The sequence below is a fragment of the Alexandromys fortis genome, unplaced genomic scaffold (assembly GCF_014885135.2).
Source record: "Alexandromys fortis isolate MF-2015 unplaced genomic scaffold, M_Fortis_MF-2015_v1.1 scaffold_126, whole genome shotgun sequence".
NCBI lineage: Eukaryota > Metazoa > Chordata > Mammalia > Rodentia > Cricetidae > Alexandromys > Alexandromys fortis.
In genome coordinates this window covers 1,059,462-1,078,389 of record NW_026068018.1, presented here as the reverse complement: position 1 = coordinate 1,078,389, position 18,928 = coordinate 1,059,462, and the positions used below count along the sequence as shown (strand labels likewise).

Genomic DNA, 18,928 nt, shown 5'->3' with positions numbered 1-18,928 from the left:
TGGGCTACCACCTTGCTCATCTAAAACTGCAACACCATTTATTTGCAACAAAAAGGGAGGGGGCATGAAATGTTCTTTTAGATATGTTCTAAAAATTTAATTAATTTATTTTTTTAATTTATTTTACTTTTGAGATTATAATATAATTATACTCTTTTCCTTTTCCCCTTCCTCCTGCCCAAACTCCCACATACTCCTCCTAGGTCTTTTTCTCAAATCTTTTTATTTTGATTCCATGCAACAAATCATTTGTTAGTTAAAGATTGTAATATTAGCTTTTGAGTCTTGATTTTCCCTAGCATCGATTCTATTTGTAATGCGCAAACACATCGACAAAAGTGATAGCTTTGTTCTTGCTCATTCCTCAACATCAAATAAAATTTCTACTTATTTCTTTAAATTAAAATGTAAGAAAACAAGAAAAGTAAAGTAAGCAGAAGCACAAGGAAGAAGAGAGAAAATAGAAGGGGTTGGCAAGAAAAAAAAACAAAAAAGAACGTACTTAAGTATGAACCTAATTAGAAAAATACTTTATTGATTAGGAAAAAAGAATATTCTGCTTCTCTCCCTCTTTTCTTCTCTCCCTCTTGTCCTTCTTTCCTCTTTTTAGGTGTTTTTATTTATTTATTTTTCTTTTTATTGAATCGGTAAGGTTTCCTATTGCCCTTTACCCAGGTACACTATTCCACCATTCAATTCTGAATGCCTATTATAGTGGCTGCACTTTCCCCAGGGGATTGAAAGACATCCTCCCGCCACACAACACACACACACACACACACACACACACACACACACACACACATTCTACAAGCCATGATGATCATTTTGGGCAGCAAGTTCCAGAATTAAAAGAACCGACTCCTTACCTGTTGCTTCACAAGTCAGTGTAACACTCTGTTTCTCTTTAATCTTCACGTCTTCCAATGTGTTTTCACCCACAATATGAGGAGGAACTAAAACAAATACACAAAAGCACAGCAAAAGTAAGTCACAGCTCCAACAGTCAGGCTGCTATGTAAGTGCTAAAACTTTAAACGAATCCTTTTTGTTATTTAGTGATTTGAATGTCAAAGTGTTATTTTTATCAGTTCTACCATCTCTACCATTATTCTTTAAAATTGTTACAAATCCAATTTTAACAGATAAAATTGTAATTTAAATCACAAATATGAATAAAATGCCTGATAGTCATTTTTAATCGTTAATTTGACACTCCCTCTAATCCTGTGGGAAATGAGCTGCAAAGGACTGTGTGGATTAGGCTGGGCTGTAGACAAGTCTGTGGAGGATTGTCTTAATTATGGGTGTTGAGCCTGAGGAGCCACCCACTCTGGATGGCACTAGTCTCTCGGTCTGACTTCTGTACTCTGTGGGAGAGAAAACCAGCTGAGTCTATGCAAATAGGCATCTCGTTTCTTTCTGTTCTTGACTGCATGTGAATGATTTCAACTGTCTGCTCCCTTGGCTTCACCGTAGTGATGAGCTGTGACCTCACACTGTTGGAAATACATCCTCTCTCCCCTAAGTTACTTTGGGTTTCTTTATCACAGAGACATCAATGAAGCTAAGACAGAAGTGTCCATGAGTAAGCTCTCTCGCTTGAAGCAAGGCACACCACGTCTTAGGACGGTTCTGAGCAGTTATGAATTGGCACAACAAGGCAGTTTTGCAGTAGAATCGAACTCATTTCCTCCAAACAATTGTAATGCTGAAACCTTGCCAAGAATCATAGTTCAGGGGCCAAAGACCACATAGGCATAAATTTCAGCTGTGATAAATTTGAACTCTGTGTCCAGAATGCATTGAGGCCAATTGGATTTTCCCCTTAGATACTGCAAAGTCCACAAGTACCTAATACTGAAAGTCCAAACGTTTTCCTTTCTTCACCGGCTGCATTCCTTACAATACAAGTATACTGGCCAGCATCTTCTGGTCTGGTCTGCATCAACCGCAGCATCCTGCCTCCTGGAAAAGCAAAGCGCCAGATGACTGAAAAGATAAATGCAGTTCTGGGTGACATCAAGTGAGGAATGGAGTCTTGCAGAGAAGGTAAAATACTGCTGCGGCTAAGCATGAAGTTATCCAGTAGAAGACAGGAGTATGCACAGCGGAATAGGTGTGGGGAATGATGAGAGGGGAGCTGGATCGAGTTTGGCCAGATTCGCCCTCGGATGTTAGGTGAAGGAATTCAGGGTTTGCTGAGGGGGGAGAGGGGAGTGATGTGCATAAAGCAAGGTCACGATCTGATTGGTGCTTTCCCAAGTTGGGGCTGACCTGAAGCTCAGGAAAAGAGCATGCAATGAGACTGAACAGGAATGACAGCAAGAGGACTAGATTGGTGACTGAGATTTGCATAACACTGATATAAAAGGGAGATGAAACCATGACAATGGACTGACTGGCAGCTATGAGGTCAGCTTCTTAGAAATCCTGGCGTCATTAACGACAGGGTTATAGAGTCTCCTCAGGCTTGGGTGCAAATGCTACCTTGGCTTATTTCCATATTTTGAATTTGTGTTTTCCTTGAAGAGGAAGTGCACATAAACGGAGACATTCTGAAAGATAAACTTTGGCGAGAAAGTCCCTTTAAGGACAAAGGTAGAGGGTCAGCACGTAAGACACAGCAAAGCCTTTTGGAAAGAAATCGACACACTGGAAATAGGTACTGCTCAGATTTATAAATAATTTTTAGGTAGGCATTTTTTGTTTTTGCATAGCACCCTGGATTTGTACTAAAAATTTTAATGAATACACATAAAATTCTCACTTAAATAGTCACCTGAATCTGACTAAGGAACTACTGTCTGCTTTTAGTTTACATAGAGACAAGCCAGTACTGATTGTCCAACCAGCAACTTGCCTGCCCTCAATTCACCAGAAGGTGAATTTAACAGTATCTTATTTGAGAAAAGCAAAGCTGATTGAACTGAATTTTATTTTTCCCAGCCAAACAGAGGTAAACAACACAAACAGGGTCTTCCTTTTAAACACTTGTGTCAGTTTGGAAAAGGGCCACCCACTCGTGGCTAGCTCAGATTATCGAGACCATAAAATGGTTCCAGTTGAGGGATATCCATGTGATACAACTTTAATGAGTCATTGCTGGGTCTCCAAAGTTCAGTCAACTAGGTCACATCTTTCTTTTCTCTTTGCTTCCTGATCCTTTCACACAATCTCACAAAAACCTGAAATGAGTAGGACAGCGATGTATATCAAGATATCTCTTGTTTCCTGTTTTCTCGCCAGTTATCGGTTCTGTGACAAGGATAGGGCCGTCACCAAAGCCTGCTCGCAGACAAGCCTCAGGAGGATTAGTCTTCACGAAACAGAAGTGTGTGGCAGGCAGAGTAGCAGCGAGCAAGTCGTATGTCATTCATCTGCTTCTCATTTATCCGCCATACAAAACACATCCAGACTGGAGAGCTGAATGAGTCCTTTGGCAATCGTAAGGTGAAATACTTTTAATGTGCTGTGCTCAGGGATCTCCCGCTGCTGGTCAATCAAAACAAAGCTAAACAGAACCAAAACACCACGCCTGCAAATGTGTAAGGGGCCAGCCGACTGCGCTTTGCCATGCTGGTTTCATTTCTGCAATCTTTGATGTTATCGCATCTAATAAACTCAAACTTTCCAGAGCTGAAACTACTTTAAAAAAAAAAAAGAAATGAAGATAATTTTGAGTCGAGAAGATAATGTGCTCAGGCTTTTGGTAGCCAGACTGTAAAAATATCTCTGCCACTACTCTCCACTTCGTAAGGACACGGAGACAGAGTCCTATGAAATGAAAAGCATCATAGGACACAGAAAGGATGCAGGGAGTTTCCCAAGATATGGATTTAATATCGGGTGCTTTAGCAAGCACTGTGTTAATAGCTTAATGTGATATAAACTCACTTCAGTTTAATAAAAGACACAGAGCACAGAATCTGTCAAGGTTAACAAGCTGAGACGAAACTTTCTCAAGAGCTGAAGAAAGATTATCTTTTTGGTCGATGTGACAGCCATTATCAAAATAGGGCGAATGTAGATTTCTTGTGCCATGCTTCAGGAACCTTCCCTCCAGGCTCATATTCACCTAGAAATGGTAAGATACTCAGGTCTTCCTACAAAATTATCAGAAGCTGAACTAGTGATAAAGTCAGAGCATCCAGGGAACTCCCTTTCCAGAAATATAAGTACCATTCAGACAAGTCACGTATCAGTTGGCATACTTAGTACAGGGGATGTTATATGGTGCTGATAAGACAATGCCAACTCCTTTTTAACACAGGATCCAGGAGATTAATTTATCTTTCAATTGAAAGAGTTTCCAGATACTCATTTACCCTTCTGGGTTTTAAATATGTTTGTATGATATGATGGGTGGGTAACATAACAAATACCTATGTTTGAAAGAAAAATGAAGCAACATAAATGCTGAAAATGAAAAAAAAAACTGAAGAAGCAACGTTCACATGAAGGTAACCAGATAATCAGGGTATCCGAATTGTGAATACCTGAGAGGATTTTCACAGAACTGCCAAGGCTGACCGGCCAGCCATCTTTCAGCCAGGTTATGGAAGGCAGGGGGATGCCGGAGGCTTCGCAAGTCAGGGATACGGAGCTCTTTTCCACCACACTGATGTTCTCGGGGACTCCTTGGTTCCCAATGATGTTTGGAGGGGCTGTAAGATAAAACCAAGGTGACTGGAAGTAGAAAAGAAGGTTGCTGATACATGATCCTCAGTGGTTTATTTCTAGCAGGAGCCCTCCATTTTTCTGGTTAATAGTAATCAAAACAATCAATCATTATAATGCCACCTCTGAAAACAAAAGTATATGTCGCTGCTTTCCAATTTTGATCAATTTAGGCTTGATATATATTCCAGTAATACGGAGCTAGTTGATGAGTTAGTTCTATTTTCTGACAGATTTATAGCATAAATTCACAACCTTCTTATAAACACTATTCTGTAAAAATTATTATGCTCTTAAAATTAGATGAATTTAACAAAGATATATTTAATATTAATTTTCTCCTTTTTAAAACTTGTTCCCTTCATCTTTAGCATACACACAGGCTACAAACATAAGAGATTAACACTAAGCTTCAATCATTTTCTTTTTGTTTGTTATGAAACAGTGTTTCATTTTGTAACTCATGTTAATTTGGAACTCCCTGTTGAGTCAGGCTGGCTTTGAACTTGTAACCCTCCAAACTCAGCCTCAGATGTTCTGGGATCATAGACACACATCAGCAAAACTAGATTTCTTCATTCATTAATGGCATTCAAGCTGTAAAATTTGAATCCATTAAAATTCCCATTGCTTCTAGAGATTTAAAATTCATGCATCAGATTGCCTGTATATAAACAGTTGACTTTGAATAAGTTCATGTCTGGTTTCTTTTTGCCACAAATATGTACTTTATTTGTTAGAATCTTAAATCTGATTTTAATACAACTCATATCCAAGGGATACTAGGCAGCAAAGTTTAAAATAGTCTTATTTAAGACTTGAATTTGAAAATTGTATTCTTAAAGAGTTAGCCAGATGTGGTGGTGCATGCCTTTAACCCCAGCACTAGGGGCAAAGGAGGTTGACTCACATCAGCCTCGTCTACACGGTGCATTCTAGGCCAGTTGAATGTATGGTAAGAGCTTATCCTAATTTTTTCTGCTTTATTATGTGCACCCTCAGAAGAGCACTCTATGAGTTTGTCTCAGCAAGTAACATGAAGTTGGGTGTAGAAAGTTACATGACAAGTACATGATAAGATTAGGGACGCAGTAAATATGTAGAACATATTTACACACGTAGAATATAGGGTGGGCTCTGTGAAACACTTGTCTTCTTGCACTCACAATCTCACACTCGCAAGAACTATACATCACCAAAGCAGTCAAAATTCATCCAGACGAGGGTGATAACCCCAAGCCTTACTGGGAGCTACTGCTAGTCAATAGCTGCTGGGGAAGGGAGAATGATTCTTTTTGGAGGGTGTGGCCAGTGGAAGCTGCCCACTGCCTCATGATCCTATGCCATGCACAATGGGCAGCACTGTTTGGACTTAGTAATATATCAAAAAGAAAAAAAAAAGGAAGCTAGGAGGGACAGGTGTTGGGGAGATTCAGGTAGAGTTGGAGGGCAAATGGATGAGGAGATGTGTAAATGACCATATTTCCGTGTATATATGCATGAAATTCTCAAAGAATAAAAAAGATGGGCTATAAATAGAATACTTGCAGATCTGAGGTCTATGTGCCCTTGAATCATCCTGTGCTGAATATTATTTTAAAGGTGTGTTACTATTGTTTATGCTGTGGAACATTTGTTTAATGATATAAAGATGTGTTGCTTTTGTTTCTGCTGCCTTTAACTCTGTGAAGCTGTGATTCTTTGCCTGACTAAAACACCTGATGGTCTAATAAAGAGCTGAAAGGACAATAGCGAGACAGGACCAAGGGTAGGTAGGGCCGACAGGGAGAGAATAAATAGGAGAAATGACAGGAGGAGAAACAAGGAAGAGGAGGAGCAGCAAGAGGACAAGGATAGGAGGATGCTAGGGGCCAGCCATCCAGTCACCTAGCCACCCAGACACCCAGCCACCCAGCCACTCAGCTACCCAGACACCCAGCCACTCAGCCACCCAGCCACCCAGCCAGTCACAAAGAAAAAGTGAAAGTAAGATATACAGAAGTAAGAAAAGGAAAAAAAGCCCAGACACAAAACATAGTCAGGATAATTTAAGAAAAGCTGGCAAGAAACAAGCCAAATTAAGGTCAGGCATTCACCACTAAAACCTTCATGTGTGATTTATTTAGGAGCTGGGTGGCAGGCCCCCCAAAAAGCCAAAAGAGTAAAACATCACACAACAATCCTGTGACTAGATCAGGCAATTTCCTCTCTCCTTACCATGAACACTTAAGTCGTATCTTTTGTCAGTCATTCCTGCCACATTCACAGCAACACACACGTAACGGCCTGTGTCAGATACATGAACATTCTTCAGCTGAAGGATGCGACCTTCATCCAATATTTCCACTCCCTTTCCTGTGGTCAAAGGGCGGCCATCTTTCATCCAGGTCACTGTCGGCTGAGGAATACCCTGCACCTCGCATTCCAAGGAAATGCTCTTCCCACGGATGACAATCATTTCGGGGCGGTGGCTGCCACTGTTGGCTATAGATGGCCGAACTTTGGGGGGAAAAGACATAATGAGAAGCAATACAGGAAACCTTTGCTTCCCTTCTGATAGGAGTTTTCACCTTCAACTTCTGAGCCTCTTGCTTCTACTTCTACAGAGCAAGGATAACAAGGAATGCACCACCACACTCAGGTGATGTGGCTGGGAGAAGAAAGGCAGGGCCTTGTGCACATTAGGTAAACACTATCAAATGAGTTACAGCCTCAGTCCCACGATACACTATTATGTCAATATATTATACAAAACAGGGTCAAAATAGCAGACTACATACCATGACATATTGTCAGCATATTGAGAGGTAGAATTGGTCTCCTTCTAAGTGGGTTAATATTTAAAAGAAAGCTATTGACTCAGGAGAAAAAGAATCCTGTATTCACTCATGTTTGAGAAATAATACAGTAATTGAACTTATCAATTATAATTCTGATGTACAAAAGTGTTCAAGTACTATAATGGATGTGGTAGCTTAGAGCTTCTTAACTTATTTCATTAGAGATTCCTCTTCACCTGATAAAGCTTTATATAACACTGAATATACAGGTAAAACATCCACAAATCAAATGCTTACTGATAACAAATCATAAAGAAACTTATTTTAAAATAATCTTTAGTATGCATGTAATTTTACCAATTACTAAAGACAAAGACAAATCTGTATACTCATGAGATGGACATGCATGTTTATTTCTACAGAATTCACACCTTTAATGTTTAAAGAGAGGCTCTATGGGGGCTGGGCTATCTTGATATAAAGCAAAACAGTAACACCCTTTTTCTTGTCTTTTGTCAGTGTGGATTTGCTCTCACAAATGTAGCAATCGTCTTAACACTATAGAAGGGCCAGTAAACCACAGTGCCTCCATATTGCTGGAATGATGAGGTGCCCATCTCCAGAAACCATCTAGCCTCAGATGTCTCCTTATGTGAGGAGGTAAACTGCCAGCCATGCCACTAGCAGCCAGTCACTCTGTTTCCCTGCAGCTGAATTTACCTAAAAGAAACTGATTCTAAGAATTAGAAACAAGGCCATCATGGGCCAGTGTTAGTAAACTAGGGCTCTAGGGACAGGTCTACAGGACAAAAGCCACGTTACCTTGTTCAATCATGGAAAAGTCTTTGAGTTTGAGTTCCATGTGTGACTGATAGAGGCAACCCTTCCCCTCATGTAGAGATTCACATAAAGATTAACGTAGAACATACTTTCAAGTACTCCAAAATGTTGCAAGGTTATACTCTAAATATTCTTTTAAAATAAAGCATTTATGCTTTTTAAATACACTCTAGGGCTGGGACTGTAACTTAGTTGGTGGGTGGTCCTTGCCTAGCATGTATGAGGCAAGTATGCGAGCACATGGCTGTAATCCCAGCATCAGGAGATGCATGAAGGAGGATAAGAAGCTAATGGCCATTCAACTATGCACCAAGTTTGAGTCTAGCCTGGGCTACATGAGAACTCATCAAAACAAACAAACAACAAAAACACCATCAGCATCAAAATCTATAAAGCATAATCCCCTCTCTTCCCTTTCTACACATTTACCCCACCCAGCATATTGTGACCACCTTGATGTGTCTGTTACCAGTGGGAAGACAGGATGAACAGTTGTATTTCTGAATAAATAATCACCTGAAAGAAGTAATTGCTCTCTGGTTAAGTCTGCACAATTTATACCACAGTATAGCTGTACTATGAATGAACCTTACGGCTCCAAAGAGAAGCAGAAAGGAAATAGAGGAATCTCCGGAATAAGATGGTGCCCAGAGCTTGAGGAGGTCAATAACTAACCGTAAACTTGCAGATTATAATCTTTATTCGCAATTCCGGCCACATTCGATGCCACACATGTGTAGAGTCCTGCATCTGCTTTCTCGGCAACTGAAATTTGTAGCCGCCTGCCTCCAGACAAAATGCGAACTCGTCCAGCAGAGTCAGCCAACACCAGAGAGCCTGCAAGGAAACCCAAATAGCAGCATTTGAGGCAAAAATAAGTAGATTTTGTGTACATGCCCAGACAAGAACTAGTTTGAGTATTGAAAAGGTAGACAGCTTTGTGAAATCATCGTTTTCTTGTGGGAAAAATAAAGAATGGGATGAAATACAGTTTTCAATGGTTTGTTTTATGTTTTGTGGGTGTGGATAAATATTTGCTGATGAAAATCTACTCAACTACAGGCTTTAATCTGAATATATGTCGCAAAACTTCCATAAATGCACAAAGTGTTTATTTTAGAAAGCCCCTTTTCAGACATTTGTAGAGAAAAATAATTCTTTGAATGGTAGACTCTTGGTGATAATAAATGTTTCATAATACATTTGATACAAAGCAAGACATAATGCAGAAAATTGATTTTTCTGGTGAGCAATTAGTCTGAAAATGATCTTCAGTGAGATAACATCGAAGTTTGGAATGCTGAAGGTTACTACAAAGCAATTCTTCTGCATTTAGCATGAAAACCCCTGTAAAGGTTTCTGTTGTTGAATTTTTATATTTTTTAAAAATTGGTATGTTAGCCAAACAAAAGATATTCATTACCTCTTATCCATCTATCTATCTATCCATTTCTCTCTATCTACCTACCTATCATCTATGTGTCTTTCTTTCTTTCTTTCTTTCTTTCTTTCTTTCTTTCTTTCTTTCTTTCTTTCTTTCTTCATCTATCATCTCTCTATCATTTAAACTTTTAGCAATGCAAACTGACCTTTCTTCTTCCAAATAAGGTTTGGGGGTGGAATTCCACTTGATTCACACAGCAGAGTGATGAGATTCCCTTCAATGGCCGTAAGTTGCACAAGTTCATCAGATCCATAAATACTAGGTGGTACTGAAAGGAAAGCAAAAGCATTGATTCTACAGTTTTTGTGTCATGTAGTTTCCTAATACTTTACACATAGTAGAAATAGCTTCTACCCAAATAATGAAAGAGAAAAGTACTTAAGGTTGAATGTCACATGTAAAGAACTCAACCAATTCCTAGTAAAAGACCTTTCCACTGTCATAGAAATTCTACAGTTGAAGATAGAAATTCTGTAGTTGAAGAAGCTGAAATGGCATGATTTGTTATAGGTATCTAGGCATCGGTGTAAGAGTGATACCTACCAAATGGAAAGTTAACCCAGACACTGATGACCAGCCAGCTTTGATATCTCAGATGCTCACTAGTAGAGTACAATAGCCACACAATGTCCAGTGAAAGACAAGGCAAGGGTGTTCACTCAAGAGGCAGACATTCACTTATTCTAGATTGCACACCTTGTCCTTTATTGCTCTAGAGAATTTTACAGGGGTTCTCCAAGTTAGTCTTGATTATCAAGCTCCTCTCAAAGGGGCTGCAGCCTAAAGACACTGACTAAACTCCCTCACCTCCCTTAGGATACTGCTGTATCATCCCGTGGCAGATACTTATTCTTCCAAACTCCAGGAAGTTGAGTAGTCATAGAATCCTTTTCATGCCCCACTGAAGTTTCAGTCCTTATTCAACCACCTCCGTGCAAACAATTCTATTCTTCTGAAGCTCATTAGACCAATTCATTTCTTCCTATCACGTCTGTGAACCTGTCACTCATCTGCTCACTGATTGGCTACTGAACTTGTTTTTGCTCTTTCTCTTCATGCCAAGTCCTTCCATCATTCTGTATGAATGGAATATCTGCATGAATAACTAGTTTAAATACCCTAAGTTCAGTTCTTCTGTCTGATCTTCCCCTTCTCCACAGATGATACAATGGCCTTTATGTCATCTAGAAAATTCCCCCTACATGTTCATAAATTCAGCCACGGTTTGATAATTGCTCCATTCTTTCTTTCTTTCTCCTTGAGTAGTCCAAACTCTCAACTCACAATCCTACTTGAATCTTGAGTGTTTTCACCTCTGAAATGTCTCTATTCAGTTGTTTTCTTGCATTGACCCCTCTGCACCTTAGATTTCATAATCAATAATTTCAATGTCTCATTTGTCAATAATCTCAATTGTCTGGCTCTTTGCCTTTCTTATTTATAAATAATGCCATCAAGTCAATGAGTTACACAAAAGGAAATGATACAACCACAGACTAACACTACTCTAAGATCATAATCTCCACTTTCAACTCCAGCCTCATCTACTCCTGGGGGCTTCCAGGAGTATAAGTAGTTACAAATCGAATGAAGACTCCATCTAGATCTTACAGCAAATTGCTTCTTCACATGTCACATATGATTCTCAAGAAGCACTGCCGAGCTTGGTCTGTCCAGAATTGAATACAACATCCCCTGTTCCTTCTCTTAGGGAGACACCACCACTCACAAGCCCAGCTGACTGAGGAACACAGATATGTGTGGCCTCTGCTCATCTTGATTCAGTTTCTTTTTTTTTTTTTCGGTCAGCTGAGGATTTATTGGCGTAAACGCAACCATATAAAAACATAAGTTATGAAAAACACAGTCATGATGTACCCTCCCATCCCCCAAGCCCAGTCCCTAAGCCCCCTTCGGTAGGAGGCCAGCCTGGCGCCACCTCAGCGCATCCGGTAGTCGGTGGAGCAAGAGAGCTCACATAGCTGGCCCTTGAAGTCCAAGTCGATGGTAAAGTCCAAGTCGCGATTGTTTTTGGCGTTGGGCCTCATGCCAATGGTGCCAAAGATCTCCTCGCCAGTCTTCACTGTTAGGTAATCCTCCATGTAGAACACAGTCTGCTTCCAGTGTGTGTATGGGGACTCGGGACTGGTAGAAAATCCGGTCCTCTTGTGGCATCGGGTGAACTCGATGTTGAAGTAGGCCACCAAGGCATGCACGTAGTCATTCCTCTTCACTTGTAGGCAGAAGGGGGAGGTGAAGGTCAGGTCCTCTACCTTGACTGTATAAATGTCCACCTCCTTTATGAGGCAGGCATTAGTGACCAGCTGCTTCGGGTCCACCACGTCCACCAAGGGCTCCTTGATGGCCACGTCTTTGATGCAGGACATATCGAAACCATATACATTCTCCCACCAGTGGATCTTGTAGTCTTTGTACTGTCGGTCCTCAATGGCTGTCACATAAAGGGTGGCCCGGTCTGGGAAGATGAGGCCATCAGGTGCCAGCCACTTGTCACGGGCATGCAGCACGGTGTTGAGCATGGACTCGTAGAAGAGACAGTAGCCCGTCCACTCGCTGATGATGATGTCCACTTTCTCCACGGGCAGCTCCACCTCCTCCACCTTGCCCTTGATGATGGTCACCACATGGTCTAACTTGTTGGCTTTGACAATCTTCACAGCATAATCAGAGATGCTTGAACATTCGATCCCAATGACTTTGCAGGCTCCTGCCTTGGCAGCAAACATGCAGAGGATGCCGGTGCCCGAGCCCACGTCCAGCACAACCTTGTCTTTGAAGAGGTGCCGATTGTGAAACATGGAGTTGCGATATGTGAGGGTACGCACCTCATCCTTCAGCATCTCCTCATGGATGCCAAAGTGGGCATAGGAGTCAAAGTAGTAGTCTTTGGACGTCATGTCCTCAGCGTTGGGCTTCTCACTGCTTTCTGCTTGACCACAGGAAACCTCCATGATGCAGTTCGCGGCCTCGGCTGCCGCCATCTTCACCCAAGTCCTCCGGCCTCCGAGACCCCCCCCCCTTTCTTCTCGATTCAGTTTCTTAAACACATCTGGAGTATAGCTGATTTCTTTGAAAATATATATTTAGACACCCAGGTTCTTCTTTAAATTTTTTTTAATGTGTTCTGAGACACTTAGAATCAAATGTACTGATAGAAGTTTCATCAATCCATCCCCAGTGCCTTCCTACCACACATTTCTTCTCCACTGTGCCATAGGAGCCAATAGTGAGCAATGCTGACTTCCCTGATGAGACAGTGTACTTTAGTAGTGTTCGCAGTTAATACCTGCTCATGCTTGTGCTCTCAATTACATGGCATACAAATCCATATATCTTTCTATTTAACTAAAATAGACATTTCATTTAAATTTAACCATTTGGAGTTTCCTTCCTTCCTTCCTTCCTTCCTTCCTTCCTTTCTTTCTTTCTTTCTTTTTTTCTTTCTTTCTTCTTTTGCTTTTGGCAGACAAACAGCCTGCCCCAACAGTCAACCACATTCAGAGGGACTAGTTTGAACCCATGATCATTCACTTCCAGTCCAGTTGGAGTTGGCGAGCTCTTATTAGTTCAGACAAACTGTCTCAGTGAGTGAACCCCTCATGATCTTGACCTCCTTGCTCATATTCTCACTCCTTCTACTCTACAACTGAACCTTGGGAGCTCAGTCCAGTGCTTGGATGTGGTTCCATAGAAGCATTATTTGTAATAGCCAGAACCTGGAAACAACCTAGATGCTCCTCAACTGAAGAATGGATTTACACATTAGAGTACTACTCAGTGGTAAAGAACAACGACATCTTGAATTTTGCATGCAAATGGATGGAATTAGAAAACACTATCTTGAGTGAGGTAACAAAGACCCAAAAAAGGATATGGTATGTACTCACTCTTAAGTGGATATAAGCCATAAACAAAAGACATTGAGCCTATAGTTCATGATCCTAGAGAAGCTAAGTAATAAAGTGAACCCAAAGAAAAACATATATAGATCCACCTGGGAATTGGAAATAGACAAGATTACCTGACAAAATTGGGAGCATGGGGGCAGGGGGTAGAAGGAAGGGGAGAAGGAAGGGTTGAAGAGAACTTGAGGGAATGGGATAGTCGAGATGGAGGAAGGACAGATATGAGAGCAAGGAAAGATATTTTGATTGAGGGAGCCAATATGGGGTTAGCAAGAAACCTGGCCCTAAAAAAATTCCCAGGAGTACACAAGGATGACCCCAGCTAAGACCCTAAGCAATAGAGGAGAGGGTGCCTGAACTGGCCTTGTCCTATAGTCAGACTGATTATCTTTTTTTTTTTCTGACTGATTGATTATCTTAAATATCACCATAGAACCTTCATCCAACAACAGATGGAAACATTTGGAGTTTTCTAACTTGGAATTTTCATCTTATTAGCCACTACACTACACAGGAAATAGTAATCAAACATAGTAAAGAATGCGTGTTTTTCAAGTGATCCTATCTTTGGCATCTCAAATTTTCCACTATCATTAATTATTATATTTATTGCACTCTGCTTTTTGTTGTTAAATCTCTTCTTTCAGAGGCATTAGTTTATTATTAGTAAGGGACACCTTAAAGCTTATGTCCAGTGACTTCTATGCAATATATAACATTACCCATTAACTTATCCATCCATCTATGTACATCTTATTCATTGCCTATTTTATTTTTTTCTGGGACATCGCTGTTCTTAGTTTCCATGCCATCATTTTTTCAAACATAATTTTCTCTTGATTCTTTGGGAACTTCACATCTCACAACCCAGTTCCACTCACTTCCCAGTCCTTCTGTAGCCACCCTTCACCATTGCAAAAGAAATAGAAAAATGAAATAAAAATAGAATATACAAATAAAAATATTAGATAAACAAAAGACATTTCGCTGTTCTGTCTTTCCCACTTCTCCATCATCTTCATTCATCCTAGTGGCCTTGGGAGCAGCAGGGTGTCAAAGTAGACCCTTTGTCCTAACAGCTTTACTTTTAAATATTTGTTATGCGATGAATTGTTGGCCAAATTCAAGGCTTCTGGTACATCATCAATACTAGACCCTCACCAAAACTCCTCTTTGATATTCTGCTGTTGCCTGGAGTCATGGAGATCCTGCAGCTATGGTTTCGCAGGACCAGTTCCTTCACTTACTCAAGCGGGTCAAAGATGGAGTAGATGTTGGGATGTGCCCACTAAAAGCCCTGGGTGTGTGAACAGATAGCTGAGCTGATCAGTTTGGGCCACTGGGACCATTCCCCTCAGGCGGGGGTGGAGCCAGATCTCCCATGCCCTCCTACGAGGGTCAGGATCAACTCTACAATGCTAGGGTCATGGTGTGTGTGTGTGGGGGGGCATGCTGCTATCCCAGAGCTGACAAGGGGTGGGGTCAGGTCTATGCCATCACTTTTAATAGGTTTTCCTCTTTGACTGCCTCTTTTCAGTTTCCCTCATTCGGCCCCCTTTTCTATCCCTATATAGATAGCAACGGTAGCCATTCTGTTTCACACTCTACCGGACACATCTCTCTTATTTCTTTAAGGAACTTCAGCTCCTATCTACATATATTTATAACTTTAATCTTGTTTGCATTTCTGACTGCATGAGGACAACTTCACATTTTTGGTCCATAGACAGTTCAAAAGCTTCAGGTCTCCGTCTCACTTATTTTGTTAACGGGTTTCCCTGGGTTCATTACTACACTTGCATCATCTTTTGCTCATGTCTGCCTCATATCCCTCTTCCTTCCTCTTACCCTTGCCCTTATTTACTTTACGCTGTCCTTCTTCTCCTTCCTATTAGTCCATCCTTCTTCTGCTTTCATGTTTTCTGCTTGCTTTCGTTTTGGCTTCCACATTTGAGGAAAAGTGTGTGACATTGGTCTCTCTTCTCATCTCACTTCCCAGGTGGTCATGACTCCTAATTTACCATCTGCAGCCAACCCTTTAACCTTTACTTTATAATTTTTAGCTCAATGGCTTGGAAAAATTGAGAGATATGAGAATATTTTTCTCATTTGAAAGAAACAAAGAAGAAAAAGTAGGTAAAATGGAGAGGGAGCAAGAATAGCAAGAGCTAGAAATGGAAATTGATGATGCAGAATTCATATGTAGTGGGTGTAAGTTTGCTATATGTCAAATTGTAGCATTTAAACACAAACTCATCTTCTTACAGACTGAGGAGTAGCTTTTCTTGTAACTAACTATAATGATTATTAAAATGATAATTAGTTTTAACAAGCTATTTCTATATACATATATGCTTTTAAAATTAACTTGTCCATCAAAATTAAGAGAAAACTTTCTCTACTTATCTTTTTATTTGAAACTCGGGAGGCAGAGGCAGGCAGATCTTTGTGAGTTCAAGGCCAGCCTGGTCTACAAGAGCTAGTTCCTGGACAGGCTCCAAAGTTACAGAGAAACCCTGTCTTGACAAAACAAACAAACAAACAAAAAAGAAAATACCATTTTCAAGTGAGTCTGATGTAAATTTCATTACTTCAGTAATTGAAAAGTTTAAACAAATTATTAAAGTTGAGATTTTATGTCACAAATAGATCCAAAGTGTTATTTAAAACAATGATAAAATGTTGGAGGTGGGAGAATTTTAAAAACAATTAATAGACAGCCACAACCAAGGTATTCTGTATTATCTTACTAGCAAATGGTAAATGTTTCAAGTGGTAATAGCTTCTGAATTAGCACGGCAATCTCTGCTTCCTTACAGGGCGTGAACACAATTTGCAAGTATACCATGGCCTTTTAAATGTACTTTCGCTGGACAAAGCACCACTAGTTCTGGAGGAAGTCCAATCAGTACTAGCCTGGCTGTGGAGCCACAGGGATGCTGGGCAGGAGAGGGAGTCATGCCACACTGAAGTCGCAATGATGACATGTTTAGGCGCAGGGCATCTGTCCATTTGCTATGCATTTGCATCAGTGCCTTGAGCTGCTACTCGGGAAACTGCTTGTGTCCATCTGCGCAGCATGATGTGTTGTAATAAGAGCGGCGGGGCTGCATCCCCAGCACCTGGCCGCCCGCACGGCTAGCTTTATCCGAAATAATTGCACGGAAACTGTATTCTTTTAAACACTGCCTAGCCCATTAGTTTCAGCCTCTTAACCCATTTCTAATAATCTATGTAGCACCACGAGGTGCGCTTACCAGGAAAGATCTTAACCTGCGTCTGTCTGGAGTGGGAGAATCATGGTGACTCCTGACTCGGCTTCTTTCTCCCAGCATTCTGTTCTGTTTACTCCACCTACCTAATTTTCTGTTCTATTAAAGGGCTGAGGCAGTCTCTTTATTTAACCAATGATATTAACACAAAACACAAGACTCCCCCCCCATCAACGATGGACGGATGCCCCTTTAAAAACTGACACAGTCAGTAAAAGCAATCCGTAGGCTGGCTGCTTTGTTTGACAAATGCTCCTTATACTTACCCCAGATGTTAACATTGTAGTTTTTCTCAGTTTTCCCAGCCACATTGGTTGCTTCGCAGGTGTAACGACCAGTGTCTTGGACCTGAGCATCTTCAATCTGAAATAAAAAAAGAGTCAGCAACAACCTTCTCAACCCTTCTTTTTTGCCCTCCTTTTTTTTCTTCTTCTATTTTGAGACAAATTCTCACTCTGCAGCCTAGAATTTGCTAGGCCATTATTCAAGAAGGCCTGAGAATCACATCAGTTCTTCTTTCTCAGCCTCTCTAGTGCTGGGATTAATTACTGGCAGGAGCCACCACACTCAGCTTGAACTAGGGTTGTATATTAATGCACAGCATTGTCTCTTATTTTTATTTTTATTCTGTACATTTCTAAACATACAGATGTGGATAAAGTGTAAAAACGAATGCCCACCACCCAGATTCAACATTTACCAAAATTTAAAAATATTCATCTACACCACATTCTGTCTTAACCCATTTCATACCGGTTTTTAAACAATACAAAGATCTTCCAAATAAAATTTAGATAAAATAGCAAAAAAATAACAAAAACAATATCACTTCCTGATAAAGTCATTCAGCTTTTCATTGTATGATCCTTATGAATTCAGAACGTAACTGAATAAGGTTGTGACTGGTTTATTACATATGTTCCTTCTATACTGGATCTGTAAGCTTCTTTAAGTCAAAAATTAAATTCAATTAGTCTTAATCTTAACCATCACCCAGTTCAATAGTTAGTAGATAATTGAATTTTAGTAAAATATTTTTATACATGTATATGCAGCATGAATCATCACTCATTCATCATAACTTTGCATTACTCAGCTGATAATTTAAATCTTTAAAAATGTCTAGATTTATTTATTTTATTTATAATAGTGCTTTCCCTGAACATGTGTATGTAAATCACATGTGTGCCTGGTATCGGCAGAGGCCAGAACAGAGTGTCAGATCCCCTGGAACTGAAGTATAAATGGCTGTGAGGTACCATATTGGTGCCCAGAATCCATACCCAGATCCATATTGGTGCCTAGAACCCATACCCAGGTCCTCTGGAAGATCAACAATGCTCTAAAGCATTGATACCTCTCTACAAACCCACACAAATTTTGTACCAGGTTGGAGATGTAAACAGATCCAAGGCATCATATAATTCCTCAGAGTTTCTGAGCATATATTTTAGTGAGCATATGAGGAATATAAAAATAAATTAATAAACAGGGCAAATTCACACAAGATCAGAGATACTACACACTAAATTGTTGCTTGCATATAAGCTTGCCACCTAAGATTCTAAGGACTCCAAAAGAGGAAGTATGATGGGAGTTCCTATGATTGACAAGAGTATTTGGCTTAGCCAGGGCACACAGTCAAAAAAACATGTCAATCAACTAAAGCCAAACCTGAGTTAGGTGGAATACTGAAGAGGTACTTGACACCAAACCTTCTCATTTTAAGGACAGAGGAACTTAAGTTCATTTCTTAGCTCTATGTGGCCAAAAATCACAGAACTGGTGGCAACCTACTCACTCTTAGAAAATAAAATAAGTAAGCATGGACCTTACATTATAGTTTGAATTTTGTGTGTCTCGGTTCAAGTTTACTTATGCCATGAATATGTGCTTCTCAATCCATGACACTATTCTGAGGGGCTATGGAGCCCACAGAGGGGACAGAACTGGTCAGTCACTAGGAACAGGCCTTGAAGGTTGAGT

At 40.3% G+C, this 18,928-nt stretch overlaps 2 protein-coding genes across 2 annotated transcripts in view; both read right to left on the bottom strand.

Moving 5' to 3' along the window:
- The window catches only part of Hmcn1 (hemicentin 1), a 449,244-nt gene that overhangs the window by 114,348 nt on the left and 315,968 nt on the right, over positions 1-18,928 (bottom strand). The window contains exons 42-48 of the mRNA XM_050162915.1: positions 17,209-17,305; positions 9,890-10,012; positions 8,976-9,137; positions 6,898-7,179; positions 4,500-4,667; positions 1,855-1,968; positions 870-956 (exon numbers count right to left, since the gene is read on the bottom strand). Of these exons, the coding sequence (XP_050018872.1) occupies positions 870-956; positions 1,855-1,968; positions 4,500-4,667; positions 6,898-7,179; positions 8,976-9,137; positions 9,890-10,012; positions 17,209-17,305 (1,033 nt within the window). The remainder of the gene's footprint in view (positions 1-869; positions 957-1,854; positions 1,969-4,499; positions 4,668-6,897; positions 7,180-8,975; positions 9,138-9,889; positions 10,013-17,208; positions 17,306-18,928) is intronic.
- LOC126514182 (protein arginine N-methyltransferase 1-like) lies at positions 11,548-12,787 on the bottom strand. The gene has a single exon (XM_050162914.1). The coding sequence runs from the start codon at positions 12,744-12,746 to the stop codon at positions 11,685-11,687; it is 1,062 nt and encodes a 353-aa protein (XP_050018871.1). The 5' UTR covers positions 12,747-12,787; the 3' UTR covers positions 11,548-11,684.